Source organism: Lepidochelys kempii, chromosome 6 (assembly GCF_965140265.1).
Source record: "Lepidochelys kempii isolate rLepKem1 chromosome 6, rLepKem1.hap2, whole genome shotgun sequence".
Taxonomy (NCBI): Eukaryota; Metazoa; Chordata; order Testudines; family Cheloniidae; genus Lepidochelys; species Lepidochelys kempii.
The window spans coordinates 24864717-24886948 of NC_133261.1; the positions used below are offsets into that span (position 1 = coordinate 24864717).

Below are 22232 nucleotides of genomic sequence, written 5' to 3' on the forward strand. Positions count from 1 at the left end.
TTCTCCCCCAAGGAGTTCAGTCATAAATTTAATTAAACCATTGTTTAATGAGCATCATCAGCACGGAAGCATGTCCTCTGGAATTGTGGCTAAAGCATGAAGGGGCATACAAAAGTTTAGCATATCTAGCACGTAAATACCTTGCAATGCTGGCTACAAAAGTGCCATGCAAACTTCTGTTCTCACTTTCAGGTGACATTGTAAATAAGAAGCGGGCAGCATTAGCTCCTGTAAATGTAAACAAACTTGTTTCTCTTAGTGATTGGCTGAACAAGAAGTAGGACTGAGTGGACTTGCAGGCTCTAACGTTTACATTGTTTTGTTTTTGAATGCAATTATGTAACCAAAATTACAAATGTAGATTTTTTAGTTGTGCTTTCACCATGAAGACATTGCACTATGATACTTATATGATGTGAACTGAAAAATATTTCTTATTTTTACAGTGCAAATATTTGTAATAAAAATATAAAGTGAGCACTGTACACTTTGTATTCTGTGTTGCAACTGAAATAGCTATATTTTAAAATGTAGAAAAACATCCAAAATATTTAATAAATTTAAATTGGTATTCTATTGCTTAACAGTGCAATTAAAACTATGATTAATCGCGATTAATTTTTTTTAATCGCAATTAATTTGTGTCAATCACATGAGTTAACTGCAATTAAAATCAACAACCCTACTTTTTTCTGGTCCTCTAGAACTGCTGCAGCATGCCAAGAGATTCACTGAACAGCTCAGAAAGCTCTTCAGCTCTTTTAGAACTCTTGGGTGCAAGTTGTCTAGTCCCGCAGATTTAAGATATTTAAATTTAGCAAAAAGAAAAGGAGTACTTGTGGCACCTTAGAGACTAACCAATTTATTTGAGCATGAGCTTTCGTGAGCTACAGCTCACTTCATCGGATGCATGCCGTGGAAACTGCAGCAGACTTTATATATACACAGAGAATATGAAAAAATACCTCCTCCCACCCCACTGTCCTGCTGGTAATAGCTTATCTAAAGTGATCATCAGGTGGGGTGCTGGAAATGGCCCACCTGATGATCACTTTAGATAAGCTATTACCAGCAGGACAGTGGGGTGGGAGGAGGTATTTTTTCATATTCTCTGTGTATATATAAAGTCTGCTGCAGTTTCCACGGCATGCATCCGATGAAGTGAGCTGTAGCTCACAAAAGCTCATGCTCAAATAAATTGGTTAGTCTCTAAGGTGCCACAAGTACTCCTTTTCTTTTTGCGAATACAGACTAACACGGCTGTTACTCTGAAACCTTAAATTTAGCAGTTACTGTTTAACATCCTACCTAATTACTGTTTGAATAGAAATGTCATTGTCACTATAAGATGTGAAGGTATCATCCAGCTATGAGGGACAGATAACTGGTATCCCACTGGTTAACTCATTTGTATTAGCAATGGTTTTACCTTGGCTATTTGCACCATCGTCTTGGAAAGCTCCTCTATCTCATCCTCACTGCCAAAAACACTCTCAAAATCTTGGTAAGTCCAGCCATCAAACAAAATCCGAGGAACTGAGATGAAAGAAACAAGTAATTATGGAAATTACAATTGCTCTGATTACACTGATAAATTCATAGGAAAATCTCCCATATCTAAAGGTTTTGCTTCTCTACTTTCTAACTCCAGTTAGTATAGATAAGCAAATTGCTCATGCAATGTTGTCCTTTGTTTCAAAAGTGGGTTACTAAAGAACGTTGACTCAAAGTAGATACTTTGAATGGAGAACTGAGTTATTAGTAGGAGCTGTAAAATCAATCAGGGGGCGGTCCTGGGGCCGGTTTTGTTCAATATCTTCATAAATGATCTGGAGGATGGTGTGGATTGCACTCTCAGCAAATTTGCGGATGATATTAAACTAGGAGGAGTGGTTGATACGCTGGAGGGCAGGAATAGGATACAGAGGGACCTAGACAAATTGGAGGATTGGGCCAAAAGAAATCTGATGAGGTTCAATAAGGATAAGTGCAGGGTCCTGCACTTAGGACGGAAGAACCCAATGCACCGCTACAGACTAGGGACCGAATGGCTAGGCACCAGTTCTGCGGAAAAGGACCTAGGGGCGACAGTGGACGAGAAGCTGGATATGAGTCAACAGTGTGCCTTTGTTGCCAAGAAGGCCAATAGCATTTTGGGATGTATAAGTAGGGGCATAGCGAGCAGATCGAGGGACGTGATCGTTCCCCTCTATTCGACATTGGTGAGGCCTCATCTGGAGTACTGTGTTCAGTTTTGGGCCCCACACTACAAGAAGGATGTGGATAAATTGGAGAGAGTCCAGCGAAGGGCAACAAAAATGATTAGGGGTCTGGAACACATGACTTATGAGGAGAGGCTGAGGGAACTGGGATTGTTTAGTCTGCAGAAGAGAAGAATGAGAGGGGATTTGATAGCTGCTTTCAACTACCTGAGAGGTGGTTCCAGAGAGGATGGTTCTAGACTATTCTCAGTGGTAGAAGAGGACAGGACAAGGAGTAATGGTCTCAAGTTGCAGTGGGGGAGGTTTAGGTTGGATATTAGGAAAAACTTCTTCACTAGGAGGGTGGTGAAACACTGGAATGCATTACCTAGGGAGGTGGTAGAATCTCCTTCCTTAGAAGTTTTTAAGGTCAGGCTTGACAAAGCCCTGGCTGGGATGATTTAATTGGGGATTGGTCCTGCTTTCAGCAGGGGGTTGGACTAGATGACCTCCTGAGGTCCCTTCCAACCCTGATATTCTATGATTCTATGATAATCTTAAAGGGATGCCAGCTCGAAAATAGTGTCTCCTTCTGGAAGTTTTGTACCTATTATTGACACAATGCTTAAGATTACTACACTGGAAAGATGAAGAATTTCACTTTTAAACTTTAGTTTGTTACCTTTGTGTGTTTAGCAGCACTGAGTCTAGTCAGTTTCACTATTTTGATTATTTCTAGCACTCATGACAACATTCTTGTATTCTGTCCTTTGAGGAATCTCAGACACGCTCTTCCCAAAGCTCCATAAGACTGTTTACTAGTTCTGCCCCCATGTTACTAGAAGTGAAGAAACAAGCAAGCAAGCAGGAAAGAGAGCTATTAGGAAGGCTGTCATCCAAGGTGGACTAGAGGAGGACGTGCCACCTGGTGGAAAACTATTCTAACCACAGAAGCAGAAAGGCTTAGAATTGTTTTAGGTTAATAAAGAGAATCAGGACATATTTAAAAAGAAAAAAATTCATATTCATCAGAAAGTTGTATTTTAAAAGACAGTTAAAAATTTCAAGTTGAGGGTTCTTTTAATTTAAATGAATTTCATCCTTCTGCAATCCACTCTTTACATTTTGACATCTGCATAAAGCAAGCATGTCAATCACTGGCAGGATCATGGAGTAGGTAAGGTGATCTGTTTAGCAGATGTGTCTATATCAATGTTTTCCAATTTTTCTAAAATAGGAAACTGTTATAGAGACCTCAGACTTTCAGGTTAAGAGGAAAATGCAGTAGTCTGCTGCATCATCATGCTAGACACTCTAGCTGGATCATCAGTTTGATTCTCCAACCAGATCTTATGGGTACTGTGGTCACAAGGCCAACCTCTCCCCACAAGAACATGGCAATCAGCTCTGAAGGAATTCTCATCCAGAAGGAAGATGGCAGGAACAGAGTCCAAGAGTCTGAACCAAGAAAAAAAAATGGTGGTGGGCTGGGGGTATTTCTCAGGTCAAAAACCTCAGGGCACCAACAGGCATGGTAGCTCAATTACTGAGCCACCAATAATTAATTGACCCAAATAATGCTAGATGCACTCTTTTATACTTTTTTTTTCTCTCCAGTCTTTTCTCTTAAAAGCCTGTGCATGAGGACTATTTTGCTCAGCTAACATCGCCCATCCACATACTCCTGAAATAAAGGCTTCCTTGCCTGTGCCAATCACCACAAGCAGAAGACTACAAGAAACTTAAAATGCAGCCTCACCTATTTTGATGTTTTTAGAGTTTTTCTTGACATCTTTTATCCAATCTGTCAAACAATGAAACAGATGTTAAACTAAGAGCATATCTAATATCAATATCTATAATGTCTCTTTCAAGAGACGTCTTCAAGTAAAGCATGTAGTTACATTGCAACTTTCTTCCTCCCATAAGAGAAAGTGTTGCTTGTTCACAGGTCATTCTATTGTGAGTACAGCCTTACTGATTTCTAGAGAATAAAGCTAGTTGCCCCATTCCATATGGAAACCAGTGGTTCAACATTTTTACCTTACAAATTTTCCCCGGCCTTTCACATGAAATGCAACTGCATTTGTTCTGGCTCATTTGTCACAACAACCGGATTGCAGCATATTGAGGCTTTGATTTTTTGGGGGGAGGCTTCAATCATCCTTTGGGATGCACAGGTTTAAATAAGATGGTATTTTTAGTGGCCTGTCCCATTTTCATAAGGATCATTTTATTGAATCATTATTAGTGTCTTTCATTCAGCCTATGGCAATACTGACTATATATTTCAATATTTCATATACACATCCAAACACCACACGCAATGAAAATAAAGAACCTTGGTCAGCATCATGGAGCCCTGTGAACTGGAACATCTCCTTTCCCTTTCTTTTCACCTGTAGCCAGACTGGGGAGATCAACGTAAATTTGTTTCCAAACACTTTAGCAATATCGTAGCCATGGTTGTTCCACTTGCAAAAAGGAAAAAGAAAAAAGTCATTACAACAGGATCTACAGCAACCTTTACTACTTGCCAGATGACAATTTTTCTGTATATTACAAGGAAAAGTGTTGGAAGGATCACTGCAGGTCAGTTTGTGGGCTTCGGAGGAAGTGTTTTAGCATGTTTGTAGAGCTTCATTACTTAGTATCGACTATGGAATACACACGAGAAACGTCTAGCAAAGGTAAATGCACAAGCCCATCTTAGCTACCGATTTTACTGAATTTAAGAGAGACTCCAGTGCGGAATGGAATTAATAGGTTATTTAGTCCATTTTTTTTTTCAATGGAAATTAGGAATTGTGAAATTTCACACACCTGCTTTTCTTGTAAGGGATGGAAGAGCCAGACAGTCACAGGATATCCAAGTGGAGTCTGCTAGAAAGCCTAGCCTTCCCGTGACTATACTTTCCCTCCTTAATAAGTGATAATGCTTCCAACAGAATCTACTGTATTCAAAACACTTGCTGTAGTGAAGTGTGAACAGAGTCTGCTGAATTTTGCCATATTCTAAAAGAAGTTTCTAGAAAAGCTGCAGGGAGACCTGTAGTATTTTGTTTTTAATCAAAACAAGTTCACTCCAGATACTTGAAACTGTTAAAAATGAAAATTTTGAAAGATCACTGTTGTATCTGAATATTTAAAATTCCTTTTTCTTAGGGCATGTCTACACTTACAGCTCTGCAGCGGTGCAACTGTTCCAGTAGACATACTGTAGATAGTGTAGACATAGCTTTAGACCAAGACTTGTTTAAAAGAAATTATCCCTCAGTCCCCCACAACATATTCTCTTCCCCTCTAGCCAACTCCTATGTTAAGGGCCAAAACATGTGCTGCCAAATGTGCACCAATTTTTGCTTTAGCACTTGCATCCTTACTCTTATGCAAGACCTTTAAAAAAAAAATGACCTTTCTTAATGCAGCACATTTCCTAGAAATTTCTACTGAAGTGATGAGCAGTGTAATAGCTAAAGATGAAAACTAAGTCATTATGTGGCTTTGCAGTTGACACATGGAAATAAGTGGTCCAGTTTTCACCCTCCAAGCCACCATTTCAGTGTGTAGAAGACTCTGAAAATACCACTACTTCACGTTCTAAGTATTTTTGAAACCCCAAAATAACAGGAACTTCAAGGGATAGGTTTGAAAAATGCTGAGTCTTAAAGGCTTTAACGTGTTTATATTTTGCCATTTTTAAATGCATATTCATGTTTAGTTACAACACTGTGAAATTTAAGACTTAAAAATCTTGAATTTCATGGATTCAGATACTTAAAATGCTACGACAACAAAATTTACAAAAATGGACAGGGAATTTGGTAGGGCCCTGCTAACAGTAAAAGCAAAGTTGGTTTGGGAGCCTGAGTGACCCTTCACTTGGAAGTCAACTTTCACCAAGCTTAACTGGCAAGTGGACACAGCTGAATACTTGTCAAAACAAACTCCTAGCCTACAAAGGGAGGGAAATAAGTCCAGTTATGTGTTTGTACTGAGTCAAAGGGGTAATATTTCCTCATTGTCCTTCAAATCCCTCCTTCAAACCTCTACTTAGCCATCCCTACAAAAAAGTCAACAGTTTGGCAACTGATGAGTTGCAGTTCGTAGTGTTGGTATCATTAGCAATTAATTTTTTTAACTGGTTACACTTTTTCTTATTTGTTTACACAGCCCTTTACTATTCTCAAAATGTGTGTTCATTATTCTAAAAGGGATCTAGGGAGATGTTTTGAATACTAGTGAGCTTGGAAATAAAAGTTAGTTTAGTGTCAGCAGAAAAAGTTTTGCTCTGTATTGAAATTATTCAAGTTGCATTGTGCAGCTACCCATAGTACATATACAGTCCCCATTGCTCTAGTATGTGACCACACCACAATCTCATACTACCCCTGTGAGACAGAGAAATACTATTATCCCCCTGGGAAATTTGGACGGACACACACACACAGAGGGAGAGGGAGAGGGAGAGAGACTATGCAACTTGCATGAAAGTCACACAGAAATCGGTATCAGAACAGGGAAACAAACGCAGGTTCAAGTTCCAGACTAGTACCCAACTGATGAACCATCCTTCCTCTCTTGGGTGGCTATTTGACCAAGCATCAGAAGTAGCTATAATAAGGAAACTGAAGGGATAGGTACAATATTATACCTGGTTCTGGGCTGAATCTGCTTACCGAGGCTGCAAGAATGGAGAAACCTGGTATATTACTAATCTGCTGTGTATTCAGCAGAGACTCTGATTTGTATTTTATTACTTACAGGGGTGATATATCCCAGAACATCTCCCAAGAAGTGTCTCTCCTTCATTTTCTTGGCACAGTAACTTTTGTGTTCCAACACAATATCTTTTGCCTTTGGATCAGTGACTACCAGACCCCGGTCTTGTACAATTTTGTCTGAATGCCATATCTAAGATGGAAACAATTTTTAGAATTAACTTTCATTAACAGCATTTATACAATTAACTACTTTGAGTTAATGTACACTCTAATCACATCATTACACTTTTAGTGTTCCCTATAAATGATGCAGTATAGCTTAGTTAAAAGGAACAGGCTAGAGCTCAGAAATGCTGTCAGTATCAGCAATATTTAAAGTCTTTATACACACTTCCTCTGCAAACAGAAAAAAGGAGAACACCAATTTACTATAGGAATAGAGTGTGCCAGTCTCCACATATGAACAGTATGACATTCATTCAGAGGTTAAAAGACAATTTTGCAATAAGTTCATAATGTATTCTAACATGTTTTGCTTTTTGGAAGAAGACCCTGAGACACTTAACTCTTGGCAATTATAGTCAGACAAATCTAGGACACCATTAGCAAGGTTTAAGTGCTGTTCTACAATGAGTAGTGACTAAAGCAGTACTGTGGGGTTCATGTTTGTGTCTTATGATTTGTATACCCAATATCATACAAGTTTTTTTTTTTCTAGCTGCCAGTTTTGCAAACCCAGCATGGACTCTGGGAGTCAAGCTAAGTTTCCTCACACCAGTAATAAAGATTCTGCAGGGCCAGTTCTCTAAGTACAACCCCACTGTCTCCTAGTTTAGGTTTACACAGTCCCAACTGATTGGCAATGTACTAATTTCCAGTTTTGTGAGGAATCAGTACTTAAAACTTACCACAGTTAAGTGATCTGAGTTTTGTAGTGTTCATAGGAGTGAAAGATAAGATTACAGACACACAGCAGATCAGCTGAATAAAGCGATGCATAGTCTCTTTTCAGAGTATAACTGTACTCTCAAGTATTACATCAAAAAACAATTGCAAGCGTGAAGGGTTCCCAGTCTGGCGTGTTGGTTAAACACTTTAAGGAGGCCATTACATTTAAGACATTTTGTATTGAACTTCCATTGTGATTTGGGTTTTGAAGGTAGAGACGCTTCATACAGCTTTTACCACTAGCGAAGTGTCCACAACCATGAACGTATCAGAGGCATCAGGAGCAAGAGTAAGGACCAGTCAGAGTTCTAGTAACCAAAAGCAGAGCACTAAGGCCTGACAAGGTGCACACTTAGTGGACAATTGTCAGCATTTATTGGTTGATGTTGTTGACTGGAAAGAAAAGTCAAATCAATGTCCCACTATTTTTAACCATATTTGATTGAGTACAGTCTCCTGAGGTGGTATGAGTACAGATATGGTGCCACTTGCTACTGTACCCAGTTTGCTTTGAGTACAGAATACATTTGGGAGCCAGGGACTGTCTTTTCCGAGCGGTACCTAGCATATCTTGAACACTACTGTAAAACTAACTACAGGTTTGTTTTCTAAAGAACGCTTTTAATTTTGCGCACACCATTTTCAGCATCGCCCATCAGGCCCCTCTATCATGCCCTGTCACTTGGTTTTCCATGATTACCATTCAGCATTGCCCCTCTCTGCTGTCAGTAGGTCCATCCTACCACACCACCAAGCCCTGTTCACCCCCTACAATCACTTCCTTCACTCCTGCTCTCACACAGCAAGTGTCTTTAGCAGAAATCCTGGAACCACGCTGAGTTCCTCCACTACAAATTCATTCTCTCCTCCTTCACTTCTGCCCTCTTCCTAGCTAGAACTATTTTATTTTACCCACTTAAATTGTATCCTATGTCTTCAACCCCAACCACCTTTGACTGACTCCTTAAGTCTTCCCCTCCTCCTGCCTCCACTTTTCTCCCAGCTCAGAGGATTGAAATTTCTTCCAAGAGAAAATGGAAAAAAATACATGACCTTCCTCCTCCCCTCAGATCATTTTACCTTCCCCTCTCCTACAACTCATCTCCTTTTCCTGTCACAGACAGTATACTTGTCTGCTCTCTTCCTCTAGCCCCTCCATTTGCCCCGATGAACCCATCCCATCCCCTGATCTCCCTTGTGCCCACTCTTTTCCTTAAACTCTCACTGTCCTCTGGCTTTTTCCCCTCATAAGACAAGAATGTTTTAGTCTCTCCCATCTTAAAAAACCAACCCTTGATCACTGATTCTCCAGCTACCATGCTGTCTCTTCTGTCTCAAAGTTCACTGAACATGTACAAAGTGCTTCTCCTCTAATTCCATCCTAGACCCTCTCCATTGCAGTTTCTGCCCCTTGACTTCCACTTAAACCATTCTCAAACTCTCAGATGAGCTCCTTCTAACCAAAGCTCAGAACCAATAGTCCATCCTCAACCTCCTTCTCCCGTCAGCTACCTTCAACAATGTCAACCACATTCCTCTTCTTGAAATCTTACCCTTCCTTGGCTTCTGTGACTCTGTCCTTTCCTGGTTCTTCTTCTCTCTTTCTAATAACTCTTTCACCATTTACTTTGGAGAATCCCTGTCATCCTCACCTTCAACTTTCTATGGGGATTCCAGAGGGCTCTTGGTCCTTCTATTTTCCCTCTGCACCTGATCGTTGGGAAATCTTGTTTTACATTCAGTGTGCACACCCTTTCCCAGACTCTGCATGAGGACATTCACTAGTAGCAGCAATGCTAAAAGTGAAGCAGCAGAAGCAGGTACAAGAAGTTATGGCAGGATTGAGGATGTCTAGTCCTGTTGCTCTTAAGCCTGCCCGAAGCACTGTTTTTAACATTAAAGGCAGCCAGAACCACCCTTGCTTTAAGCAATGAGTTCAGGATACTAAAAGGTGCTTTATCAGAAACTTGACATTTTAGCTACACAGTTCCAAAATTTTAAATGTTCCTTTAAGCAAGACAATTTACACCTTTATGTTTTGCCATGTAGTGAACTTAACACTGTGCATGTAGTTATTCTTACAAGTTCAATATCAGCTAAACAGCTTGTCTTCCTTGGTAATGCTTTTAAAATTGTGACTTTTCAATTTTAAAAAAACCCATGATCCAGCTGTAGTTAAGACTATTCAGTATCAGTATACTTTAGTTATACTATTGGTTTTGTACTAAACCATCATAAATTAATTCCAGAAGAAAAACGCTTCAGCATCTGCCAATATTCTTTGTTAACTCACTTTGGAGTACAAGTTGTCATGAACAGCTAGTTCTCATACCTTTTCCTCCAGCGTTTCTGAAGCCATTTTCTTTGCATCTGTCTTTGATAACGTAGCATCAACCAGCTGGTAAATCAAGGCCAAAGAAAGTGCAGTACAGAGAAGTCTCATGGCAATTTCCACTATGCCAATCAGCTCTGCTTAAAAGAGACTAGACTTTTGATTCTTTCTTCTGTGAATACAAGAATACAACAGTTAAAGAGGAGTCAAATTTTCTTGTTTAAGACTTTGAATGACAAACAGTTGACTGTATTTAGCAAATCATTCTGTCCACTATACTTTCACAATGTCTTATTCAGAAATTTTTGGTATAGTGGCACCTTCTATCATAAGGTCAAGCAAATGGGATAGCCCGTTTACACAGAGGTCAGCTCCACCAGGATTACTGTAACCTCCAATGGCCACACATCATTTAAGTGTTCCCAAGTGTTCCCAACCAAAAAAGCCTTCCCTTCCCTTCCCAATCCAATCACCACTGGTTGCACTTGTGCCCCCATCCACTGCATTAAACTTTGCATCCTAACTTTAGGACCTGCACACCTACTTCCAATCTACAATTCTGAGATTGTTTTGGATTGCATCCCTACTCTCCTTTTATAGTTCCAGCAAGGTCAGTCTTGAAAGGCCTCTCCCATTCCAGTCATCCCACTATCTTCCAAGCTGCCCCCATGGGCTGAATACCCTCTGAACTAGGAGCCCCTTCCTTTTGTCATTTAAAACCCAAATCAATGCCCAAATCACAAAGCCTTTAATTTTAAAAATAAAAGTGATTTAAGAGATCACCCTCCTTCAGGTCAACCCTTAGATTTAGACTCTCCAAGGCAGGACCTGTACTTTTTGGGTCATGTACAGCATTGATTACATGGCTGGCCCTTAACTATCATTGGCACAAAGAAAATAAGCAGCAAGGGCACATGAAATAAAGCAACATACATCCTGTCTTGAGCATTAAAGAGAAAGGGAAGTAATATCAAGATGAGGACATTAGATATGAATATTTTACAGTTTCTCATGTTCTAAGTTTCTTTGCTGCTCTGTAAAGTTTAACATAGCTATCTCCTTCCATAAGACATGATTTTATTAGTCAGACTATATTAAGGTTCTGTTTATCGCTAGTTTGAATAGAAGGTTTATAAAAAAAAGAGATAAAGCATTTACTAAAGACCAAGAGGTCAAAAGATTGCTTATAACCATAGCTCATCTATACCACCTTCTAGTGATGTGCTTATAACCATCTAACCCATACTACTCACGTCCATAACATGCTTATAACTTCCACTATTTTTTTATTTAATTATAAATCGTTTGTAAAATGAACTTTAATAGTGAGTCTGACCTCCTTAATTTGAATAGATTAAATATTCTGCACTTGCTAGCCTACTGTATTCACTCACATTCATACATGACTGTCACATGAGCAAATACTTTTGAGCCAGTATTTTCAGAAGTGATTAGTAATTTTGTGTGTCAGTTACATGTCAAACTTGAGACTTCATATAGGAGGCCTCTTTAGAAAATGTTGATCGTGCTCACCCTCTGAAAGTCAAGCCCCTGAACTGTCTCAAGTGTGACATGCAGTTTGTGTTTGTTTCAGTTTTTTGTAAAGTCCCCACCTATGCCTTTCCTTGAATCATAAAAGCAGACAATAAACTAGTTCTCCATAGAATCATAGAAGATTAGGGTTGGAAGAGACTTCAGGAGGTCATCTAGTCCAACCCCCTGCTCAAAGCAGAACCCACCCCAACTAAATCATCAACCAGACATCCTGTATTGATGAAAATACTTTGGCTGCTCAGTAAGTTTTGATTATGAAAAATAAATAAATTTTGAAATGCATCTATACTGATCAGTTTCACAACTGGTTCTTACTAGGTCTTTTAGAAATAATGATGTAACCACAGACAAACAAATACAGCTCTTTGCCTTTCACAAGTGACATTCCATGGCAGCATAGGCAGCCATCTACTGACACGATATCACATAATTCCAAGAATAAACTAGAATCCCAGTACTGGCTCTTCCCATGATTATGTAAATGCCAGTTTAGGGACTAAACTATTGCTATTTTGAAGGTTGAAGCAATAGATTTACAAGAAAAAAAAAACCCTAAGAGAAGCCTTTACAGTCACCAATGTTTATAAAATGGATATCAGGAAATTCTGACTGGAGGAAATGGGAGACACCCCCAAGTGGCTAGTAGTTTCTTGGCAGAGAGAGTTGGACTTTGTTTGAAAGTCAGAACAGCATCCAACTTCTGTTTTAATCACTACTGTCAGTTTAGATTTTTAGCCATCCTACAAATAGTTATACAAGAGTGCTTCTGATTGGGGAAGCACTTTAACTTCATAAAGGAGGGAGAAAACAACAACAACCCCTGCTAAGTTTACATAGAGAATTTTTTATTTTGTCACGTGTCAAAAACAAAGCAAGTTCACAAAAGTGTCTATGGCCCAGTCTGAGGGTGAAATGCAGCCTCCAGACCCCTAGAATGGAATCCACCACCCCATGTGTTTCTTGTAGCAGTAGAATATGGGGAAAACCTATCCAAATTCAGGTTTTCATTCCTGGTGGACTTAGCCTTTAAGTTTCAAGTCAACCAAGAGAGATACAGGTTTAACAAACAAATATGATTGTGTGCATTTATTCTTAATATCTGAATTGTCGCACTCAAGCTTCTTGCAAGACAATGATGCAACACAGTGGTGGCAAATTATGGGCACTTGTGGTTTAAAAAATAACTAGGGATCTTTTCCAAGCTCCAGATGATGGGTTACCTGAAACAGTACTGAACAGAACGGTCCTATCCACAGACCACATAATATTGAATGTCAAGTTATTCTTTACACTCACAACAAATATAATCAAAAAGAGGTTCGAGGAAAAGTTTTCTTTTCCACAAGTTGGGCTGGTATTCCTCTGTGTAATTCCCTCAAGTGGTCACTGAGGAAACCAAGTAGTCAAGGCATGAGGAGTAATATGATGACATTAATTTAATTAAAAACTGGTTAAGGGATGGAAGTGTAAATGATCAGTTTTTAACATAAAAAAAAAGAGGCTAAGAGCAGGATACAGGGATTCATATTAGGAACAGTGTTTTAATTATGAAGCAATAGCTGTTCTATAGTCAAGTTAAACTGACTTCAATAAAACTGAGATCCCACAAAAATCAGCTTCTTCATACATTATGCCCCAAAATTCACATTTTATCACAAGGTAGATTTTGTACAGATTTGAACGGTTTTCTAAAATGGCATTTAATAAAATCTCTGCTATTGACTTTGAAGACTAACTTTTATTGGCTCACACCACCAAGATTGCTATGCTTACAGACCTCAAGTTGGTTTTGTTGATCTTGCTGAAAAGTGTGTTTTAGTATTTCAGAATTAAAAGCATATTAGATGTTAATAGGGTGTAGATACCATCACACCAAAGGCAGGCAAGGAAGATGTTAAGAGGATCAAAAGGAGTACTCAATGAGTAGTGAAATGCAGGGGACGAATTGAAAATGTCCCCTTCCCTGGGAGAAAACAAGGTCAATAAATTAACCATCTTGTTTACAAGAGAACTATTACAGTAACAAGTAAATTAGGACTGCTTGTCTCCCTCATCTGTCCCTCTACCCCATGTGAAGAAAGCTGCCCTTTACTTCTACTTCTCTGTTTTAACTTGGCTAAAAAAAGCCCCAATCCTCCAAACACTAGTCCAGTGCAGAGAAGCTCTCCAAGGTGTGAGTGTCGAGAAATGTTGGCATATTTAGTGTATGCCTGCACTACAATTACATGGGAGGGGGCAAAGGTGATTTCACTACATGTAGACATACTCATGATAGCTTTAATCTGACTAGTGCAAGTACCAATAGCAGTGAAGCCAGAGCAGCACAGAGGGCCTGCATACGTACTGGGAAAGCCAGCCCACTTTGAACTCTGGGCTGCTACATCTTCACTGCTATTGGTACATGCACCACCTAGATTAAAGCTAGCTCAGGTACATCTTTAGGCGCTGCAATCACGCTGCCAATTGCAGTGAAGACATACCTTAGAGTGACATGACATAGTATTTGTTTGTTTTCCCACTTCCTATTACTTGGAGCTATGGACCCAGGCTACTCCTATAGCTATTTTGTAAGTACAAAGCAAAATGTAAGTTACTAAGAAAAAAATTATAGAAGTTAAGTCTCCTGCCGCTGACTCCAGACTGTGTTGTTGCAGCTTCTGAATTGAGCCAGAAATAGATTATTAAGGCCCAGTCAAGGATCAGATGCATAATAAAGAGTCCATGCCCCAGAGACGTCTCAACCTACATGTCAGGCAGGACACAATGGGTGGATGAAACAGGCAAATGAAGTGAGGGTGGGTGAGGAAGAGGTGGGAAAAGTCTAGCAAAAAGCATTTGTCTAATCTATGCTAGACAGAAGCCATTTATATGCCACATGGCAAAAATGTGTTTAAAGAAGGATTAAAAGAGGATAAGGTGAAAGCTTTATGAATTATGACAGGAAGCTTCCCTACACCGGGCAACCTGGAATAAAACAAAAGTGCATGAGGGTGAAGCTGGCAGTGGTAGAGCAAAGATTGGGATGGAGAACTCAATAAGCTAGTAGATCTGATACGGTGGTGCTAAACAGTGAAAGACCTCAGAGGCAAAGGCAAAAATAAATTTGATACAGTAGAGGGGAAGCCAGAGGAAGGATGCAGAAGGAGTGGTGATGCTGGAGTCACAAGCCACAAAAGTGATCCTTGCAGCAGTGTTTTGAATAAATTAAGGAGGCAGCGTGACTGGCATCAAGGCAAGAGCAGACTTCAGTAGTCAAGAAGATTTGGTCCTGCTTTGAGCAGGGCGTTAGACTAGATGACCTCCTGATGTCCCTTCCAACCCTGATATTCTATGAGACGAAGGCCTTGAACAAAAGAAAAGATCAAGTCGTAGCAATGCTATGAGCCTCAGGAAGCTCAGTGAGGAGCCCCTGAAAAAGCCCACCCTCTGCAGGCCTAGGTTGGTTGGGGTCAACCAACATCCCCACAAGACATAACAAGCTGATGGGGTCTGCAGCTGCCATCCCTGCAAGCCGTAGAGCAGTGGTTCTCAAACTGTGGGTCAGAACCCTAAAGTGGGTCACGACCCCTTTTTAATAGGGTCGCCAAAGCTGGTGTTAGATTTGCTGGAGCTTTCAGCCCTGGGTCACGGGGCTTAGGTTACAGGCCACCTCCGGGCTCTGGCTTTGGCCCCCCAGGCCAGGGCAGCAGAGGTTGGGTTTCGGCTTTGGTCCCACCTCCTCAAGTCGTGCAGTAATTTTTGTTGTCAGAAGGTCGTCATGGTGCAATGAAGTTTGAGAACCCCTGCTGCAGAGGCTAGCCAACCAACCTTCCCTCCTACTAGCTAAAGACAAACCATTAACCTCTGTGCACTTAGCTAGAAGCACAACTCTTTTCCCAAGCTTTCCCCTCAACAGTACCTCATTCTCAGATTCTTTCCAATAAGACACCAAAACCTCCCTAAAGCCTGCTTTTCGGTAGCAAAGGAGGAAGAGCACCATGTTTAAGCTCATGGGAGGAGGTTCCTAGGTAAAATGGTGATGAGGATCATTTATGTACCCAGATAGTTAATGCAAATCTGTGAAAACTATAGACCAAATACCGGCTCCACCAGAAGCTGACAAACATTGATCTGAAGAGGTTTCAGAGGAGCAGCCGTGTTAGTCTGTAGTCGCAAAAAGAAAAGGAGGACTTGTGGCACCTTAGAGACTAACCAATTTATCTGAGCATGAGCTTTCGTGAGCTACAGCTCACTTCCACTGAATGCATCCGATGAAGTGAGCTGTAGCTCACGGAAGCTGATGCTCAGATAAATGGGTTAGTCTCTAAGGTGCCACAAGTACTTCTTTCCCTTTATTGAACTGAAGAGGTTCACTACTAGTTTCAATATCTGGAACAGTTCCTCAGCAATAGCACTGCAACTGCTGAAGATGGCAAGTTCCAAAGAAACAGACAGGAAAGCCCTTGCTGAACTGCAGTCAGATGGCAAACGTGTTCTGAAAGTGTTCACACTTCAGCACTTCCTCACATCCAGGCATATGATATCCACATGCCAACTTTATTCAATAAACATTTGCTCTTGAATATGCAGAAGGCATTTTATGCTGGGCCAGAGTTCTGCAAATAGCAGTTCAACTGACAGCCAGTATTGGAACCTTCTTTTTAATATTTTGTTCTTCGGCTACAGCAATGTTGTAAAAGTTGAGTAAGATAACTCAGTAGTAGTGACAGTCCAAGTGTTGAAAAACGCATTAACTGAGCTATAAATGCTTTTTTAAAAATACCTAAAACTGCAACAGCGCACGTTTTCCAGCAAAGCTGTAGCTTTGTAAAACCGATGTAACCAATGATTCCATAGAATCATAGAATATCAGGGTTGGAAGGGACCTCAGGAGATCATCTAGTCCAACCCCCTGCTCAAAGCAGGACCAATCCCCAATTAAATCATCCCAGCCAGGGCTTTGTCAAGCCTGACCTTAAAAACAAGCCCAGTTCCCTCAGCCTCTCCTCATAAGTCACGAGTTCCAGACCCCTAATCATTTTTGTTGCCCTTCGCTGGACTCTCTCCAACTTATCCACATCCTTCTTGTAGTGTGGGGCCCAAAACTGGACACAGTACTCCAGATGAGGCCTCACCAATGTCGAATAGAGGGGAACGATCACGTCCCTCGATCTGCTCGCTATGCCCCTACTTATACATCCCAAAATGCCATTGGCCTTCTTGGCAACAAGGGCACACTGTTGACTCATATCCAGCTTCTCGTCCACTGTCGCCCCTAGGTCCTTTTCTGCAGAACTGCTGCCTAGCCATTCGGTCCCTAGTCTGTAGCGGTGCATTGGGTTCTTCCGTCCTAAGTGCAGGACCCTGCACTTATCCTTATTGAACCTCATCAGATTTCTTTTGGCCCAATCCTCCAATTTGTCTAGGTCCCTCTGTATCCTATCCCTGCCCTCCAGCGTATCTAGCACTCCTCCTAGTTTAGTAGCATCCGCAAATTTGCTGAGAGTGCAATCCACACCATCCTCCAGATCATTTATGAAGATATTGAACAAAACCGGCCCCAGGACCAACCCCTGGTGCACTCCACTTGACACAGGCTGCCAACTAGACATGGAGCCATTGATCACTACTCGCTGAACCAGACAATCTAACCAACTTTCTACCCACCTTATAGTGCATTCATCCAGCCCATACTTCTTTAACTTGCTGACAAGAATACTGTGGGAGACCGGGTCAAAAGCTTTGCTAAAGTCAAGAAACAATACATCCACTGCTTTCCCTTCATCCACAGAACCAGTAATCTCATCATAGAAGGCAATTAGATTAGTCAGGCATGACCTTCCCTTGGTGAATCCATGCTGACTGTTCCTGATCACTTTCCTCTCATGTAAGTGCTTCAGGATTGATTCTTTGAGGACCTGCTCCATGATTTTTCCAGGGACTGAGGTGAGGCTGACTGGCCTGTAGTTCCCAGGATCCTCCCTCTTCCCTTTTTTAAAGATTGGCACTACATTAGCCTTTTTCCAGTCATCTGGGACTTCCCCCGTTCGCCCGTTAATCCAGCATTTCTCAAACTGGGGTCCGCAAGGCAGGCCCTTCACTCCAGGGGGTCCGCAGGCCCCACTGATCAACTCAACTCTTCCCCCTCCCTCCCATCGCCTCCTGCACGCCAAGGAACAGCTGTTCAGTGGCATGCAGGAGGCACTGGGAGGGAGGGGGAGGAACGGGGGACAGGGCGCGCTTGGCAGAGGGGGCAATGGGAAAGAGGTGGAACAGGAGTGTGAAAAGGTAGAGGGCAGGACTTTGGGGGAAGGGGTGGAGTGGTGGCAGAGCCTGGGGCTAAGCAGGGCGGGGGGCTTAGGGGTCCGCAAAAATATTTAAATTGCTAAAGTTTAAAGTCCTCGGGGTTGCTAAAGTTTGAGAACCGCTGATTTAAGTTGTTCTACCTGCCTGGAAAGCCTCTTTCAAATTTGTCTGCAGCAAACTTCTCTGAGATTCCAGCTTGAGAAGGGCACAAAGAGGATTAAAACCCAAAAGTTCTTTAATGAACTCAGCAGTGAGGTTTTCCTATATTGCATGCCACTGTAGTATCCAAATGAGATCTAACACCCCTTTGGCCTTTCCCTATATTCAAAGTTGCTCTGGCTTAACTAAATCGGTTCAAAACACCTTCAGTTAAACTCAGTGGTGAGCTGGAGCCGGTTCGCACGAACCGGTTATTAAATTTTGAAGCCGGTTTAGAACCAGTTGTTAAATGGGTGGGCAAAGAGTGCCACATGTGGCCCGCAGGACGGTCCTTTCCCTCCCGCCAGAGCTGGGGAAGCTCCTTGAGAATTTTTACTCACCCGGCAGCAGCCCAGGCCTTCAGCAGTGGGCCCTTCACTTGCTCTGGGCCTTCGGCAGCACTTCGGCGGCAGATCCTTCAGTGCCGCTGAAGACCTGGAGCGACTGAAGGACGTGCCGCCAAAGTCCCGGAGCGACTGAAGGAACCAGTTCTTCAGCTTCTGGCAGCTCATCACTGGTTAAACTGATGCAAAACTAGATGCTAATTTGAGTTTCAGTAAATCAGTATAAACCAGGTTTAAGTTGAATTAAGAGTGTCCACACATGGTTTTGCACTGTTTTAACTAATTTGGTTTATTACACTTATTTTGAAGAAGTGCAACTCTGGAAATAAATGGGGCCTTTAAGATGTTAGTTCTGTCATGACAAGGTGGTCAATACGATTAACTTCCTTTCCCATGATGCCAACACTCAGTAAGATTTAATAGGTTTATCCTCTCAGAATTTGTTTGAATTTGGAACTTGCATTCATCTTTGAGACCCTATTGAAGAAATAACGGAGATGTCCTGAAGGTGTATCATCAATATAATTCATGTGGAAAAGGACAGCAAGAAGCAATAACAGTTTAGAGTAAACACTGAAACTCTCTTAAAAATCCAGTTTACTTATATGGTACAATTAATGCTCTGTGTTTACTTTCAGCATTTCGCTTTGCTTCAGAGAATTGCTCCAATATAGGCAAGATATTTGAAAACAAATGGATAATGGAGTTCTACTTTTTAAACAAATAAGTAGCCAACATTACACAAATGTTGGTTTTTTTAAAGCCAAGTTTCCATTTAAGTGTTATAAATGTTTTTTTAAACTTGTGTTTTGTAAACCAATTTAAGAGTATTAACACAATGACTATAAGTGTTTATAAATTTAAATTCAGATTAAAGGTTTGTTTAAATTCCATATTGGAACTACTTCAGAGATGAAAGTAAGGGGGTACGGGCTGGTACGGCAAGCCAATAAAGGGTAGCTGCCAGTACCGGCCTGTACCGCTGACTTTAAAGCGCTGTAGCAGCAGTGCTTTAAGAACTCTGATTAAAGCACTGCTGCAGCAGTGCTCAAACGCCACTGCCCCTTTCGCGCCCCGGCCACCGACAGCGGGGGTGGGCCGGGGCTGGGGGAGAAATAGTAGTAGCTGCCCCGGGGCTGTGATTTAAAAGGGCCCGGGGCTTCAGCCAGCGCTGCCACTACTGCAGCAGCGCCAGCCAGAGCCCCGGCCTTTTAAATAGCCGCTGGAGCCCCATGCAGCAAGGGCCGGGGAGCGCAGATGGACTGGCTGGGGGACCCTGACCCCCAGTCCTGATCCTTCCACCCGTGGCCCCACCCTTTCAGGGGGCCTGAGCAGTCCTGTATCGGTAAGACCTGCATTTTACTTTCATCCCGGCCTACTTCTAGTTGCTAGTGCCTCTAGTTATCCCCCCAAAATGGCACCCCTTTTCTGACAACTCCCAAATAAGGAAATGTTGCCCTAAGAACTTGCATATTGTTTGCAGCTTATTTGTCAGCTGAATAAGTAGTAACCCCATTATGTACTTGTCATCAAATATGAAAATATTTACAAACCCCACCAGAGTGGCTACTTGCTACCTAAAGGATGAAAGTGGAGGTTAAGCCTTCCTGGGAGGGGTGAAACAGTCAGAAGGAGTCATTGCTCATGGTGAATAGAGCAGCTTAGGTAGAGTAGACCCAGGAACCCGCAGATGGGACACTAAACCGAAAGGGCACTGAATTACAGAGAACTCTTTTCTAGGTGTCTGGCTGGTAGGTCTGACCAACACGCTCAGGGTCCAACTGACTGCCATATTTAAGGGCCGTAAGAAATTTTTCCCCAAATCAAATGAGTAGATTTTTCCTCCTTCCTCTGCAGACTTTTGGAGGGCGAGGGGGTCACTTGCTGGTTTAAGCGAGAGTGACTGGCGAATTCTCTGTCACTTGACATCTTTAAAGCAAAACGCCAGGATTTTCAGTTACTCAAGCAGGGGTGATATGCCTACAACAGGAGCGAGGGGGTGAGGCTCTGGGGCTCGCAACCGGTCATGATGGCCCCTTCTGGCCTTAAAGTCCCGAACACCAACGCAGCAGGGGGACACCCACAGCCACCCTCTCCAAATAATTCCCACCACCACCTCTTGGTGGAGAGACAGCCGCAGGGCAGCCGAGGGCTATCCCCACAGGTCCACTGGGGGAAGAGGCCACCGGGTAAAGGGGAGAAGGAGAAACACCAGCCACCCTGTCCCCACATTTCTCCAGCATGCTTGGGCAGCAGAGGAGACCGCCAGAGAAGTTATTCACCGCGGGGGGGGCAGGGGGAACTGAGGGAGAGGGAGCCCCACCTCCCCCAGCGACCGCTACGGGCCGAGGGGCTGAGCCAAACGCAGGGGAAGAGCCCGACGCCGTGCGCGCCGGGAGCGGGGGGAGCCGCCTCCAGGGCCGGAGCTGGGGCCCGGCCGCCCGCCCGGCGCTCGCTCTCCCTGCCCCGGCAGCCAGGCTGGCGCAATCGCCGCCGTGACGCGGCCGAGTCCCCACCCCTGCCGCCCACCCGGCTGTTACCCCGGCCGCCGCCGCCGCCGCCGCCTGCTTCCCTCCGCGGCCCGGACTCGGAAGTGGAAGCGAGCGGGGAGGAGGGGCCCACCCCCGCGCTCGCCCTCTTAAAGCGGCCGCCCACGCTCCCGGCGCCGTGGCCGGCAGTGCTCGGACTTTCCCCAGAGCCGTCAGGGTGCGGGGCCCGCAGCTGGCCCGCTTCTCCCCGGCGGCTCTCGCAGATTAACGGGCAGGGCAGCAGCGTTCGCTAGGGAAATTTAGTTTGATTTCATCCGCTTTCCCGCCCTTCAAAAATGGAAGTAGGCCTTATTGGGCCGGTCACAGGTGCAAATAGGGTTGCCAACTTCCTAATGGCCCACATCAAATACCCTTGCCCTGCCCTGCCCCTTCCCTGAGGCCCTGCCCCCGCTCACTCCATTGCCCCCTTCCTCTGGCCCTCGCTCTCCCCCAACCCTGGGCTGGGGGCTCCAGGGTGGGGCCAGAAATGAGGGGTTCAGGGTGTGGGCGGGGGCTCTGGGCTGGGGCTGAGGAGTTTGGGAGAGGGGTTGGGGTACAGGGTGTGGGCTCCAGGAGGGGACTCAGGACAGGGGGTTGGGGTGTAGAAGGGAGTGTGGGCTCCAGGAGGGAGTTTGGGTGCAGGAGGGGCTCAGGGCTGGAGCAGGGGTTTGGGGTGCGGGCTCCGGCCAGGTGGCACTTACCTTAGGCCGCTCCTGGAGGTAGCCACCATGACTAGCTCCTAGGCTGAGGGGCCAGGGTCTCTGTGCGCTGCCCACGCCCATAGGCACCATCCCCACAGATCCCATTGGCCAGGAACTGTGGCCAATGGGAGCTGCAGAACCGACACTTGGAGCAGGGGCAGTGCGTGGAGCCTCTGTGGCCACCCCTGCACCTAGGGACCACAGGGACATGCCAGCCGCTTCCGAGAGCCACGCAGAGAGGGCAGGCAGCCAGCCAGCCAGCCAGCCTGCCTTAGCACTGCTGTGCCTCCGACCAGATTTTTAACAGCTGACCAGAGTCACCAGGGTCCTTTTTCAACTGGGCGTTCTGGTTGAAAACCAGGTACCTAGCAACCCGAGGTGCACAGTACCCTCCAGACCATCACCTAATGTTACAGT

General features: G+C 43.5%; 1 protein-coding gene across 8 annotated transcripts in view; it reads right to left on the reverse strand.

The window, feature by feature from the left end:
- Positions 1-21860, reverse strand: part of CHID1 (chitinase domain containing 1) — a 332345-nt gene extending 310485 nt beyond the window's left edge. For 7 of the 8 annotated variants that reach the window (XR_012159318.1, XR_012159319.1, XM_073347175.1 and 4 more), the window contains exons 1-6: positions 21127-21183; positions 10206-10377; positions 6966-7115; positions 4543-4675; positions 3961-4005; positions 1430-1536 (exon numbers count right to left, since the gene is read on the reverse strand). Coding sequence is in view for 6 of the 8 variants with exons in the window: in XM_073347175.1 (XP_073203276.1) it covers positions 1430-1536; positions 3961-4005; positions 4543-4675; positions 6966-7115; positions 10206-10316 (546 nt within the window). In the remaining 2 variants the exon portion in view is untranslated. Of the gene's footprint in view, positions 1-1429; positions 1537-3960; positions 4006-4542; positions 4676-6965; positions 7116-10205; positions 10378-21126; positions 21184-21815 lie in introns of those variants that run through there. The other variant, XM_073347173.1, reaches the window with a different exon arrangement.
- Positions 21861-22232: the final 372 nt, after the last annotated feature.